The sequence below is a fragment of the Patella vulgata genome, chromosome 5, assembly GCF_932274485.2.
Source record: "Patella vulgata chromosome 5, xgPatVulg1.2, whole genome shotgun sequence".
NCBI lineage: Eukaryota > Metazoa > Mollusca > Gastropoda > Patellidae > Patella > Patella vulgata.
The window spans coordinates 5,792,924-5,807,559 of NC_065883.2; the positions used below are offsets into that span (position 1 = coordinate 5,792,924).

Consider the following 14,636-nt stretch of genomic DNA (forward strand, 5'->3'; position numbering starts at 1 on the left):
GATAATCGAGACTATGCTGTTTATATTAATGATTTTAGTAATGATGACCGAGACTATGCAAAAATTTCAAACGCTTCTTTCTCGGCTCATAGTGGATCAATTTGACTGAAATTTTCAGCAAATTACCTTTACACTATCTAGTTTTTAACTATTATAGTGAGAACTGCCATCTTGTTATCTTATCTCCCATAACGTATCTTTAATTTTTTTTCCTCACCTTTTGGAAATAGAAGGCTACTATTACTAATACATTATGTAAGATTTAGATAAAGAGCTAGCCATTCTTGCTATAATTGTGCCTGTCCAACCTCGTGGGTTTTCTCTGGGTCCTCCGGTTTCCTACCACTGCTAAAGACCCCTATGCGCAAGCGAATTATTGAAATAAAAATGAATCATGTTACTCCCGAAATGACCTAGTTTGTGTTGAGTGGACTTTGAACCCCATTTCTCTCTCTCTCTGTTATAATAGTTCGAAAATAGATAATGTAAAATGAATAATTTGAAAATTTCATTCAAATTACTCTATTGTGAGCGAAGATATTATCCTTCGAAGGTTTAACAAAACCTTTGCAATAATTTCAACCACCATACTGTTTTTTTGAAGCCAAGTCTCGCTCCTCCATTTTTAGCTTGAATCAAAATATGGCTGAACTGTTCTAATCTATTTAATATTGGAGAAATCCGATGCCATCGAGGATTGATTATGGCCTGGATAAGTTAATGTCTAATTAATAATTTAGGAAACACTTCAGGCCTAAAGAAAGAACTGCAATAGGCAGATTTAGCTCTTGCATAACTCCGCTTCTAATTTTGATTCAGAGGTAAAACTGTCTAACTTGGCGTAGATCAGTGATTCTCAATCTTTTTATGTCAATGGCACACCGTGGAACACATGAATAAAAATAGCGGCACACCTGACTAAATATATGAAAAATATTTGACTTTTGGAAAATAGAATATGGCAAGTCATAGACGGCATACAACCATAGAAACAGACTAGTCATAGACCAGAAAACACAGCTATGAACTGACCAGTAGACACCAGTGAATACTCAATTGTGATCACAGGGTTTTTCGCATTTTCTTAGGAGTGCTGTTAAAAAATTTCGCCGCACATTTAGGAAGATCTTGCGGCACAATGGTTGAGAATCACTGGTGTAGGTGTTCATTTAGTTGAATGCATCGACCATGGGTTCCAACTCGGCCATAATTACAGGTCATGACTGCTTGAATGATACAATGTCAGATAGTCCTCAATATCGGTCAATTTTCACGCAGTAAAACTAGCATATTTTTCAAAAGCCCATTTTCATACCTGGCTACGATTGACCTCTGGCATATAACAGAATATTGCATACATATAGAAGCCACATTATCTCCCTAGTTCTATACATTTGTAGCTGTCAACAGATTATGCTGAGTATTGTGTTGATAATTAATGATGTATGTCTAGTAGTAGAAAACTTTTTATCTCCCTTGGCCCAGTCTAGTTACTAATTGAACTTGTAGCTACCTATAAAATATAGAGCCAGACAGGTTTATTTGAAATCCATAGCATGATGAGCGACTTCAGGTGCTGCTGACAATTTTGAATCCATAATGGTATTCAGACAACAAGGATGCCGCAGGAATTGAAAAGATGTATCGTCAAAATGAAAGGATGCAGGCAACTTAAAGCTGGAGATTTCAGGAAGAGAGACTCGACACAAGCTAGGTCATTTCGGGACTAACATGGTTCAATTTTATTTTAATAATTCGCTTGCGCGTAGGGGTCTTCATCAGTGGGAGGAAACTGGAGCACTCGGAGAAAACCCAGGAGGTTGGACATCACGCCAGCTGACTCAATGACGGACTTAATGATACAATGCGCACGCGCTAACCATTGTGCCATCCAACTCCCTCCCCCAACCCCAACAGATTTCAGAGACGGGTGCTTCTACGATCAAAGCGTGGTCCAGTGGGTATGTATCGGGCTCACTGGCAGGTGTTGTCATGGTTTCTTATTGGAGCAGAGGGCTTGACATTTGATCTGAAGATGCGTAAACCTTTATGACGTGAAATTTCTGGATGCCGAGAACAGTTGGAAGTGGGCTTACTAGTAAAACCCCTGGTTGCTAGGAAACAGTTGGGGTGAGCGGGAAAATAAAATATATGTAGGTGAGTAAATTTCCCCAGAAAGAAGGACCCCCGGCACCATAACAGACAAAATTTGGTTATTTGTTGTCCCCCACAGCTGGGATCTTTTCTGCTCCAACTGGCACTGCGGCCCCTTTTTTCGAAGTCCAACTGTCAACTGTTCTTTTACCGGCATGCCAATGTGTACATAGTATCTTGGTTTTTCGTATCATACAAACGACTAGACACTGTCCTTTTGCCAGGTCATTAGACATTGAAGTGGGGAACCACTCTGGAAAATGACGAACAATTTTCTCAGCCATCACCGGGAGCAAACCAGGGATATCCTGATTAGTTAACCAGTGTTTCACTCACTTACCCACTGCAGCCCCATCTTCAACTCCCTACATCTCATCAAGCCCCTCACGTAATACCCTGAGTATTTCGTCACAAATTTGGGGTCACGGACCCACGGTAGCTTAGTGGGTAAGACGCTGGCTCGCTAGCCTGGAGGTCAGGTGTTCGATCCCTGCATTGGCAGAGAAAGTTCATCCAGGTTTTCCGGTGTGGTTCCCCCTTGTCAGTGTTGCAGGACGGAGGGCCTGACAAGGACAGCTATCTAGTCGTTCGAATGGGTAAAAAAACGTAAAAGATCCCTTGGCAGTTGGAATTTGATATAAGAGTAGGCCATAGTGCCGCTGTCCGGGCAAAATCTCCCTCATAGCACACTGTATGGCGTATGCCCGTCTTCAGTTGCCCAGTTCGGAGCAGAACAGTAGGACGTTAAACCCCCCATTTCATTTCAATTTCATTTTGTCACTAATTTCGATTGGGTACTGACCCAGCTTGAGTGCCTATCCGACACCTCGATCATCGCAAATACCATGTCTTGCGCTTTCCAGCTAAAATGTCTACCTGTGATAATTGAGTTGCTTAAGGTTCGTTTAATGTGAAGGTTTCCGTATTTGATTTGAGTGTGTTTGTGTCACAACCTCTAAAGGGAGACAACACAGCTATAATTTCGGGAATTGCAAAGCTGTGTAGCAATGTCTAGATGCTGTAAAACTCGCAGTTGTTGCTTCAGGAACATGCTGCAGCCTCCACTACATAATAAAGAAAACCTTTTTTTAAATGGTTAAAATTTTATTGAGCGAATAAAATAAAATACTGGTCGCAAGTTCAACAGGTCAGTTAAAATAGGCTTTTTTAAAAACCACGTATAAAGTGTAAATAGCTATGAAAAAGTCAAGATGTAATAATTGTTGAAATGATAAAATGAATTTCTAATCAACAGAAATAAGATAAAATACAGGGTCCTTATTCACAAAAGCTTTAAGAATGCTGCCATTTCATTGGCTAAGGGCTAAATTTTGTAATTGGATTTTAAACCTCAACCAATGAACATGTTGAAGCTTTCAAATAAGAGCCATTTCATTGGCTAAGGGCTAAAATTTGTACCTTAATTTTAACGATTAACCAATGAACACCCTTTAAATAGTCTTTATGGATAAGGCCCCAGCTCGTTGGGTGTAAAATATCCGGTGGATCGATAATGTTTTTTTAGAATTAGGATATAAGGCCAAGGCGCACACGGCAAACCTCAGCTGATTCCGTTACTCTACATCTAGCTAGATGTAGGGTACTGGAATAGACATAATCAAATGAATTTCAAATCAATAATACCACAAGAAAATGAAATTTTTAGTTTTTCAGGCGGCTTGATAAAAATTTGTCAAATTTTTAAATTGATTCCCGAAGAACAAAAAATCGAATTGCGGTGTGGCCTAAAACAGATTCGGGGTGTGGTCTAAAACAGATTGGAGTGTTGCCTAAAACAGAATGTATATCAAAGGAATTTCAAAGTATGGTAGGCCCCTACATGTAATTCTCATTTGAAATATTAGATCTGAAAATACATGTAATCATCCCCATTTCAACAATTACATCTCTGACAGTACATGTAATTCCCCTAGGAACAATTACATTTGAAAATATATGTAGTCCCTATTCAAACAATAACATCTAACAATACATGTAATCCCCTTTTAACAATTACATCTCTGACAGTACATGTAATCTCTATTTTAACAATTACATCTCTGACAGTACATGTAATCCTTATCTGAACAAATACAAGAAATAATCATCCTCAATATTTAGAATAATATTATTATGGAATCATCATTTATTATAACATATATAAATATAAGATTTATGCTTACATAACAAAATAAATCAATGTTCAAATGAAGGAACAGCAAGTGATAAACAATATAGATAAGGTCCACAAACTAATTTTTGATCTTTATTAATTCCTTGTGACCATTTATAGATGTAGCCTAGGTTAAAATTTTTATACAGTTTTAATTCTATTACCTAACATAACGAAGCCTCATTGAGACTCTATTATGTATCAGTAACTCTGTATTGAATTCTAAACGATAAAAAAAAAGTATACAGGACAGGGGCATGTGGACACATGATTTTGCTTTTTCTGTTTGATATATTTGATATAATTTGGTCAAAACAGTCTATATAGATTTATATGCCATAAAAAAACAGCATGAAAACTGAGTGAATTGATTTTCTGATAGTTATAAGATAAAGGGTGTCTTTGATCTGCCGAAAAGTGTGAAACCATTTAAGAGAGAGATAGAGAAATGGGGTTTAACCTCCACTCGACACAAACTAGGTCATTTTGGGACTAAAACCATTTTGAAATGTTACGTACAAAATCAGTAACATTTTCCCTTATTCTCTGCTTTTCGGGGGACTAAAGACACTGACAAGAAGCACTGATATATGTAAGTTGTTGGAATGGCTAATTAATGGATTGTAAAAAAAAACATGGTCTACAACTACATGATACTAATCTAAGACCAAATGAAAAAAAAAAAAATTTTTGATTCTCAGATACCCCTGCTAAGTTTTCGTTTCATGTCTTTTAGTTGAGTTTGTGTTTGCCACTGGGTATGCGCAGTGTTTTTTTTTGTACATGCTTATATTGATGTGTAATGGTTGAATAAATACAGTAAGAATCTGGGTTACAGTTAGAATCTGGGTTACAGTAAGAATCCGGTTTACAGTAAGAATCTGGGTTACAATTAGAATCTGGGTTACAGTAAAAGTCTGGGTTACCGTAAGAATCTGAGTCACAGTAAGAATCCCGGTTACAGTAAAAATTCAGGTTACAGTAAGAGTCTGGGTTACAGTAAGAATCCGGGGTACAGTAAGAATCCGGGTAATACCGGTGGAAAGAATCTCGGTTACAGTAAGAATCCGGGTTAAAGAAAGAATCCAGGTAACAGTAGGAATCTGGGTTACAGTAAGAATCCGGGTTAAAGAAAGAATCTAGGTAACAGTAGGAATCTGGGTTACAGCAAGAATCCGGTTTAAAGAAAGAATCCGGATAACAGTATATGCAACCCTGATAAATTGTATTAAAAATAATGAATGATACTGGATAATCATAAATTCAACAATGTGATGAGATAAAAGATACTGGATAATCAACAATATGATGAGATAAATTTAGTGTCTTGGAACGTGACAAAAAAAATAAAACCAAAAAACCCCTCCCATTAGAATTTTAGGGAGGATTGTCTGAGAACTAGATTATTTCTTTTGGCCAAAGCTTTAAAGAAAATAGAGCTACAATATGATCGTCATGATATTGCATTCTCATTTGGTGTAGTTTGGTACATGATGAATATCTTTCTTCTATCATGGTTTGATAATCTAACAAAGATAAAATCCAAATTTTAGTAATTTGATTGGATAATATTAGATTGATTTAATGCTTAGCCAATCAAAATTGAAGTATCTACTAAAATTTGGATCTTATCTTTAGTTAAGATTTCGAGAAACAGGTCACCAAATCTTATTGTAAAGCATCAAGCAATTAAATTGCTTACACTCTGCTTAGCCTAAATAGAAAATGCTGATTATAACTTAGTGGTTTACGTGATATTAAAATCTATATTTAGAAAGACAATGTAATATTAAAATCTATACATAGATTGATAATGTGATATTAAAATCTATATTTAGATTGATAATGTAAAATTAAAATCTATATTTAGAATGTAGTAAACATATAGGTAATATTGAAAATTGTGGCTCTTCAACTAAAATATAATACTAAATTAGTGAATACATTTAAGAGCAATAGAACAGTCCATTATGTTTAAAGCAGTGCAACACAAATATAAAATGATTCAACAGCATTTAGTAATTGAACTGGAATACATTGGTCACAATTCTATGGAATATGGTTATTACTGAGCCATGTTTCAACTAACACAGAATACTAGTGGAAACATTGCTCAGTAAGAAACAGTAATTGTATTCCAGAGAGAGAGAAAGAGAGAGAAAGAGAGAGAGAGATGGGGATTGACACAAACTAGGTCATTATGGGACTAACATACGGTTCAATTTTATTTCAATAATTCACTTGCGTGTAGGGGTCTTTAGCAGTGGGAGGAATCCGGAGGACCAGGAGAAAACCCTCGAGGATGGAATATTCCATAGAATTGTGTCCCTTGTATAACAGAAATAAGATGTAGTTATAACAGCAGAGGAAATAGTCATAATACTATTAACAAAAGTAGTATTGTAGCATACCCTGAACCTGACTGGACTCAACACGTCAAAAGTCAATTGTTTTTCAGTGCTAGCAGAGTTAACACTGTTTTCCATGTATGCATTTTTGTCAGTAAAAATGTCAGTCTAACGCAAATGTAATGGGACTGATTCCATGTAACTGGAAAAAATGTGCATGGAAATGCCATGGAAATGCGTACATGGAAAATGATCCCTATGGATGTTTGATTCCAAAAATCCATCCCCCCAAAAAAGGACAGTGAAAGGCCTAACTGAAAATGAGAATGTTGACTGTAAATTTCTATAAAATTTTCTGTTAAAAGTTACGGACCCTGTGCAACCGCTAAGATCGGCACTGATTATCAATCGTGCCTAAATATAGTCAAGTACGACTGACGAATGAAATTAATATTGTCATTCTGTTTATACACATAATATTAATATGGTTAGTTAAAATAAATGATAAAATTATGTAGGCCAAATAAAAAAAATATTCTAACTCTCAGATAATCCTGCGTCTCTAAAAAATAAAAACAGTCGCATTTAATTACCGCACAGGAAGTAGGCTCATTTATCAAGATTTCCACTGATACTAGATAATCATATATTCCAATAAACACCACAATGAGATAAATGTAGAATCTTGCAATGTGGTGCCTACGAGAAGTCATTTCTCCCAGGAGCCTTCATTAAGCCTGGAAATCAGACACTTGTCACAGACAATGTCGTCAATGTCAGACACAGATTCAGGCTTTGTCAGCCACAAAACCTCTGGTGCCTGTCATCTTGTCCGGCACTGATTTGTCTTTTTTATTGATATTATTAATAAATGTCAGGCACTTAGTTGAAAATGTCAGGTACTATTTCATTAGTGCCTGACATTTTGTCAGGTACACCTAAAACCATTATTTCCAGGCCTTCATTTGACAAAATAAAAACCTTCCTCCTGTGTCAGATTTTTGTTAAGGATTGTCTGAGAGCAAGAATATTTTTTTTGCGTGGCCTTGTGCATGAAAGACGATGTTAGTACAATGTTTATATCTACAGCTGTAGGACGAGGCCAGCCGACGATATATTGTCTCCACCTCCGGCCGTCTGCAAAACATTTGTACAAACTAAGACGGGAGCGACACAAATCTGGTAGTCGTCCTCATCCCAACAAGATACGGGACGGTTTTCAAGGAAATTAACTTTATCCGTGGAATCAGAAACACTTCTGGCAAAGGAATCGTCCATAATAAGTTTGGACTTGAGAACGTCTATATAACTAGAACCGCAGACGTGTCGATGAGCCGTTAACGAAGCTTTGGCGGCTGCCGACATTGTATTTTTCCACGATGAAGATTTCGTGGTTAATATGGCCTGATAGGCTAACGTGTGGACGTGAAGACGCGTTAGTTTTCTACCTGTACGATGACTTTTTCGCATTTTATTATAAACTAATCGCATCTGGTCGAGAACTGTCGCTACTCTAGGATAGCTTTCAGAAACCAGAGTTATCCTCCCATGAGTTAACAGGCCTACTAAGTTAGGTAACTCTTGTTCATTCATACCCAAAGAATCGGAATGAATCATTACTGTTGTGTAAATTTCTTTTAATAAAGCTGAATCGGTGAAGGACGCCATCTCGAAATGAATTTTGGTCGAGGGTGAAACTTGAGCAAGTAAATTCTGTAATTTGTGTAACCTTTCTAATCTTTGACCTGAAAACAAAAACAATAATTTTAATGAAATAAATATGAATAATTTTAAAGACGCATTATGAAATGAAATGAAATGGGGTTTAACGTCCTACTGTTCTGCTCCTATACTGGGATAATGAAGACGGGCATACGCCATACAGTGTGCTATGAGGGAAATTTTGCCCGGGCAGCAGCACTATCGCCTACTCTTATATCGAATTCCAACTGCCAAGGGATCTTTTCCGTGCATTCCAATGCATACACGGGACCTCGGTTTTTCATCTCATCCGAAGGACTAGACAGCTGTCTTTGTCAGGCCCTCCGTTCTGCACCACTGACAAGGGGGAACCACGCCGGGAAATCTGGATGAACTATCTCGGCAAATGCAGGGATCGAACACCCGACCTCCAGGCGAGCGAGCCAGCGTCTTAACCACCTAGCCACCGTGACTCCCAGATGCATTATGTACGATTCGGATAAAGAGCTGACAGTTTCCTGCTATAATAGTTAAAAAATAGATAATGAAAAGAGAATATGTTGAAAATTTCAGTCAAATTACTTCGTTCTCAACTTTGAATCATTGTTTAGGAGAATCTGAGAATGCTATGGGGCCAGCATGGGGCCAGCATGGGGTCAGCATGGGGCCAGCTCTTCAAACTTAGAGCATGCAGAGGACTCATTGAGAATGATGCTGACTTTATCTCTTTTTAATTTTAAAGGGTGTTGCCGTTTCCTGTCCCTACATCTTTTATCAGTTTAAATGGAGTCTTGCTGTTTCCCCAACCTGCTACTTTTATCAGTTTTAAGGGGGTGTTGCCACTCCCCCCTCCCTACCTCTTGTATGTATTAGTTTTAAGGGAGTTTTGCCGTTTCCCCTCCCTACCTCTTTTATCAGTTTTAAGGGAGAGTTGCCGTTCCTCCTCCCTACCGCTTTTATTAGTTTTAAAGGAGTGTTGCCGTTCCTCCTCCCTACCGCTTGTATTAGTTTTAAGGGAGTGTTGCCATTCCCCCCTCCTTACCTTTTTTTATTTGTTTTAAGAGAGTGTTGCCATTCCCCCACGCCCTACCTTTTTTTATTAGTTTTAAAGATACATTCCCGGTACAAACTGGGTGATTTAATGGTATATATGGACTAAAACCATATTCAAACTAATTAATTTGTCATAATTTTGCTTCAAATCCTTCTCAAACATAGTAATCGCGAAGAAATGCCCTGCTATAAAAATTCGATCAAACCAGGTCATGTTTACGTCACGTGACTTACCTCTCTTGGAAGTCAAGAGGAGAATTCCATGTACACATAAGACGATGTTGTCTTTAATCGCTTACTATTTATTACAAATATCAAATCCTAATTAAATTCTCGGGTTATCCACTACCCATGTCTTTTTCCGTCATTTTTATCTCAGAAAGTGTTGTACGTCTAACTCTTCATAAAGTTTATCAACTTGTACATCAAGCGCTTAATGTTCGCGTGTGACCTTTGACATCACGCTTGCAGAAATTCCTAATCATCAGGCTGTCGATTAGGGGAACCCTTACATTTTTGTCCTGTATACGCTTCATGAGTGTTTTTCAGGGAATCCAGTATTTTTCTAGTAAGATTGGATATCTCTACTTTCCATATATACCAAAATTGCCATACTTTTATTGGAAATAACCACTGGATAAATACTTTTCTGGGAACCCATCTTTAAGAGAGTGTTGCCGTGTCCCTTCCCTACCTCCTTTATCAGTGGTAAGGGAGTGTTGCCATTCCCCCTCCCTACCTCATTTATTAGTTTTAAGGGCGTGATGCCATTCCCTCTCTCTACATCTTTTATCAGGTTTAAAGGAGTGTTGCCGTCCCCCCTTCCCTATCTCTTGTATAATATTTTTTTAATCTGATGAATAAACTATTCACCTTGTTCAAATGGGAAATTATCCATCATTTGTAATCCTCCAATTACTATCAGTGATGGTTTAAACGTCTTTAGTTCTTCTTGAAAGTTTTCCAATGACTGAAGATATGGATTACCCGTATCACTGTGTAGAATTAATCTGAAATAAAAACAACATTTCATAAAATATCATTTGGTCTGTACCCCATAGGCCATTAAAGTGCAGGGGCCACATCCATAAAAGGACAGTAAAAAAAAAAAACAGATAAAAAAATCATAAAGAGATGACAGATGGAGCACAAACTAGGTCATTTCGGGACTAACATATGGTTCAAATTTTATTTCAATAATTCGGGGTTGACCATTAAAGCCAATGCTAATCACTTGACAGATTCTGAATTCCTTGTAAACTGTCAATAATCAATATCCATAATAATTCTTGCATTCATATCGTGGATCATTTCAAACTAAACTTATAAAATATTTACATACTAAGCACATAAACAATACTTTATAAGCAATAAATATAAATTATGTACATTTTCAACAATAATTAATTTACCATGACACCATAAAATTTTGTGCTTAAATGAAAACATTCACATGTCTTTTGATGGGTTGAAATATATAATTGATTTATTCACTTCGCCATTTTGAATTTCCTGTACTGTATTCACGGACTGTTTGTTCTTTGTTAACAGTAGGACATTAAAAAACATTTTATTTCATTTAGTTCTTTGTTTTTAGTGACTAAGCATTGTGTAATAATGTCAGTAAAAGTTGTTTAAATCTAATTAAAGATACATTATGGGAGATCAGATAAAGAGCAGGCAGTTCTCACTATAATAGTTAAAAACTAGATAATGTAAAGATAATTTGCTGAAAATTTCAGTCAAATTGATCCAATATGAACTGAGAATTAAGTGATTGAAATTTCGGCCTAGCCTCGATTATCATTACTAAAATCTGTACGATAAAATACATAGTCTCGATTATCCATTTCATGATTAAATCCTGATTGAAAATTGAGCAGCAAATCGGATCATAATCCAGTAAATATCGCAGGCTAACGATGCCATCGAGAGTTGATTATGGTCTGGATAAGTTAATTAATGTCTAATTAATAATTTAGATAACATTTCAGGTCTAAAGAAAGAGCTGCAATAGACAGATTTAGATCTTGCATAATGTATGTTTAATTTCTGTATTTTAAAAATGTAAAACAATGAAATGGTGTTTTATGATATGTCAGCACCAAACGAACATACGGTGATCATAATTAGAAAAACTAAATAATATCACAATAAAATATTTATATAAATGTAGATAAAATGACAAATATCACAGTCTAGTGAAAATGACATCAAATACATGTACAAAGCTATTTTATGTACGGTTTAAAAATATCTTAAATCTACAGTAGCTCAAGTGTGCCAAACAACTTGTACAATGACACAATAAAAATGTGATCTTACATCCTAAAACAGGAATGTTCCTAAAGTGCAATCTTAGCTAACATCCTAAAATGAGATCTTAACTTACATCCTAAAATGCGATCTTACATCCTAAAATGCGATCTTACATCATGGATCCTAAAAGATTCTAAAATGTGATTTTACATCCTAAAATAAGATCTTACACCCTAAAATGTGATCTTGCATTATAAAATGTGATCTTACATCCTAAAATGTGATCTCACATCCTAAAATGTGATCTTACATCCTAAAATGTGATCTTAATTAGATCCTAAAATGTGATCTTAATTAGATCCTAAAATGTGATCTTAATTAGATCCTTAAATGTGATCATGGATCCTAAAATGTGAATGTTCCTAAAATATGATCTTGCATCCCTAGATGTAATCTAACATTCTAAAATGAAAAAGAATGTCTGAAATCTAAATACTTAATTTGTTTTATGTTTTGCTGAGCAGTGACTCGGCATTGCATTATACATTAATGTTCAAATTAAAGTAGCTAAGTCTCTAACTCAATATCATCTAAAGTCTTTGGCAGTGAAAACACGAATTATTTGTCAAATTAAATCAACATTAATGTTGTAATGTTACCGGGAAAAAATGAACTTCTGATATCCAATATTTAAGACAAAATAAACATTCTACCATTGGTACACGAATCGTGTACTATAATGTTTTTCTAGGTCCCAAATATTAGAGATTTAGCTCCTTTAAATAAATTTCTGTATCGAAAAAATAGTTAAAAACAAAAACAGAATTCCTGATATTTAAAACTAAAGGTGTAAATTACCTGTTGGCTCTAGGTGAGACATATCTTCCCCATTTTTCACCTGTTTTATATTCCAGTACAATATGAACATCTTCCTCGGATGATGTTGTTTTACCTGTCACTGAAATTAATCCGGATAATGGTCAGCAAGTCTGGATAGATACAAGGCACCTTTCATAGTCACTATCAGACATATTGAGAGAGAGAGAGAGAGAGAGAGAGAGAGAGAGAGAGAGAGAGAGAGAGAGGTTTGAGGTACACTGGGCACAAACTAGGTCATTTTGGGACTAACATATGGTTCAATTTTAGTTTAGGGTCTTTAGCAGTGGGAGGAAACCAGAGGACCTGGAGAAAACCCATGAGGTTGGGCAGGCAACAGTACTCCTTGACACGTACAAATGAGGAAACGAAACCACGCCAGTTGACTCAACGACAGACCTTATGATACAGTGCACACATGCTAACCATTCGGCCATCCAAGCCCCCCCCCCCACTGTGAGTGAACAATTGCAGAAAGATGTGTGAACAGAAATAAACTATACAACCTTTCACATTTGGTGCTAAAGAACTAGCCAGGTTATTGGTCAATCGGGCACCTAACAATACATCCAGTCCCTCTAACGCCATCCTGTTGGCCATCACAGGAGCATTCCCACCAAGGTTCCAACGTCGACCTTGGATACTATCACTGATGTCCAGAATTGTTTGAAATAATGATGCATTACTGACATATCTCCTGAAATAGATAAATTCAAATTTCATAACAAATAGAGAGAGAAAAAAATGATTTTTAACGTCCACTCGACACAAACTATGGCATCTTTGGGACTAACATATGGTTGAATTTTATTTCAGTAATTCACTTGTGCATCAGGGTCTTTAGCAGCGGGAGGAAACTGTAGGACCCGGAGAAAACCCACGAGGTTGGACAGGAGACCTACTCCTTGTCACGTACAACTGGGGAATCACCAACTTTCAAGGGTTCTTTTACGTGCACACCAATGTGCAGGCCTCGAAATGTTTTAAAAAAGTTACCCGTCGCAGGTTTTACTTGCTACCTGTCAGACGAAAAAATCGCCTGTTGGCGACAAGTAGACAGGCGAACATTTCGAGCCATGAATGTGTACACAGGACCTTGTTTTTTCTGCCATCCAAATGAATACACATTGTCTCTTGCCAGACCCTTTCATCCTGCACCACTGACAAAGTGAAACCATGTCGGAAATTCCTGAGAAACTTTCTAGGGTAACACCCTAAAAATGGTACAGTAAGCATACACTTCCTCATGCACTACACCCTATTGACAGTCTATTAAACTAGTATTTACTGACTAACCCCCTTGTTGAATGAGTTCCAATGGAAAACCTGAAACCTGGAAATAAGGTATGAATTGATAAGCAAAGCAGTCTCTGGAGGTTTTGCACTTAGAATATAATCTAGTAATCACCATTTACAGTAAGTGTTTCAAACATTTTCTCATGCTTAGGGAGAGAACCCATGTGGTACCTCCGCCCAAAGTGCAATATTTGCAATGATTTTGTAATTTATTGGGTATGTCAGCTAAATTCTGATGCACTAATGTTAGCCTAAATTGCTTTTATAGAATTTCCATTTCGTTATTTCACAGCCCATTGATTCAATGATTGATAAACCGGTTTGTAGTGTAACCAGTTTGACAAGTATTTAGGCTACCGCCAGTACCGGTATACTTTATACTTACTCTGCTGCCGCACCGTGTTGGAAAAAATAAGCAGCTAATTTCGCAAGTTGCTCTGTGCTGTTGACGGAATCAAAATGTTCTGGAGTCTCTGGCGGCAACAGGTTCAATCCGTCAATCACCGATAACGCGTCGACAAAAATATCAGAACAACTGCCAAATCCCAGGGCAACTCGAGTTTTTGGTTGTGGAACTTTTCTTTCGGCCCTCAGCAATCCTGATAAAACATGTCCTAAACGATCATTTAGATTGTCGTTCGTCTGTTTTCGGTACAAATAGGCAGCCAATACAACCAACAGGGTGATCAAACTCCCAACCTTCACGGACATCGACATGTTTTCAGTGTTGTCGTGCTTGTGTCACGCATCGATCACTGATCATGTCAATGTCAACA

The 14,636-nt window shown here is 36.9% G+C and overlaps 1 protein-coding gene across 1 annotated transcript; it reads right to left on the bottom strand.

Moving 5' to 3' along the window:
• Window positions 1-3,237: 3,237 nt before the first annotated feature.
• LOC126822117 (ADP-dependent glucokinase) lies at window positions 3,238-14,636 on the bottom strand. The gene is made up of 5 exons (XM_050550877.2): window positions 14,246-14,636; window positions 13,071-13,261; window positions 12,547-12,646; window positions 10,303-10,439; window positions 3,238-8,420 (listed from the first exon to the last, which is right to left on the bottom strand). The coding sequence occupies exons 1-5, from the start codon at window positions 14,575-14,577 to the stop codon at window positions 7,759-7,761; spliced, it is 1,422 nt and encodes a 473-aa protein (XP_050406834.1). The 5' UTR covers window positions 14,578-14,636; the 3' UTR covers window positions 3,238-7,758.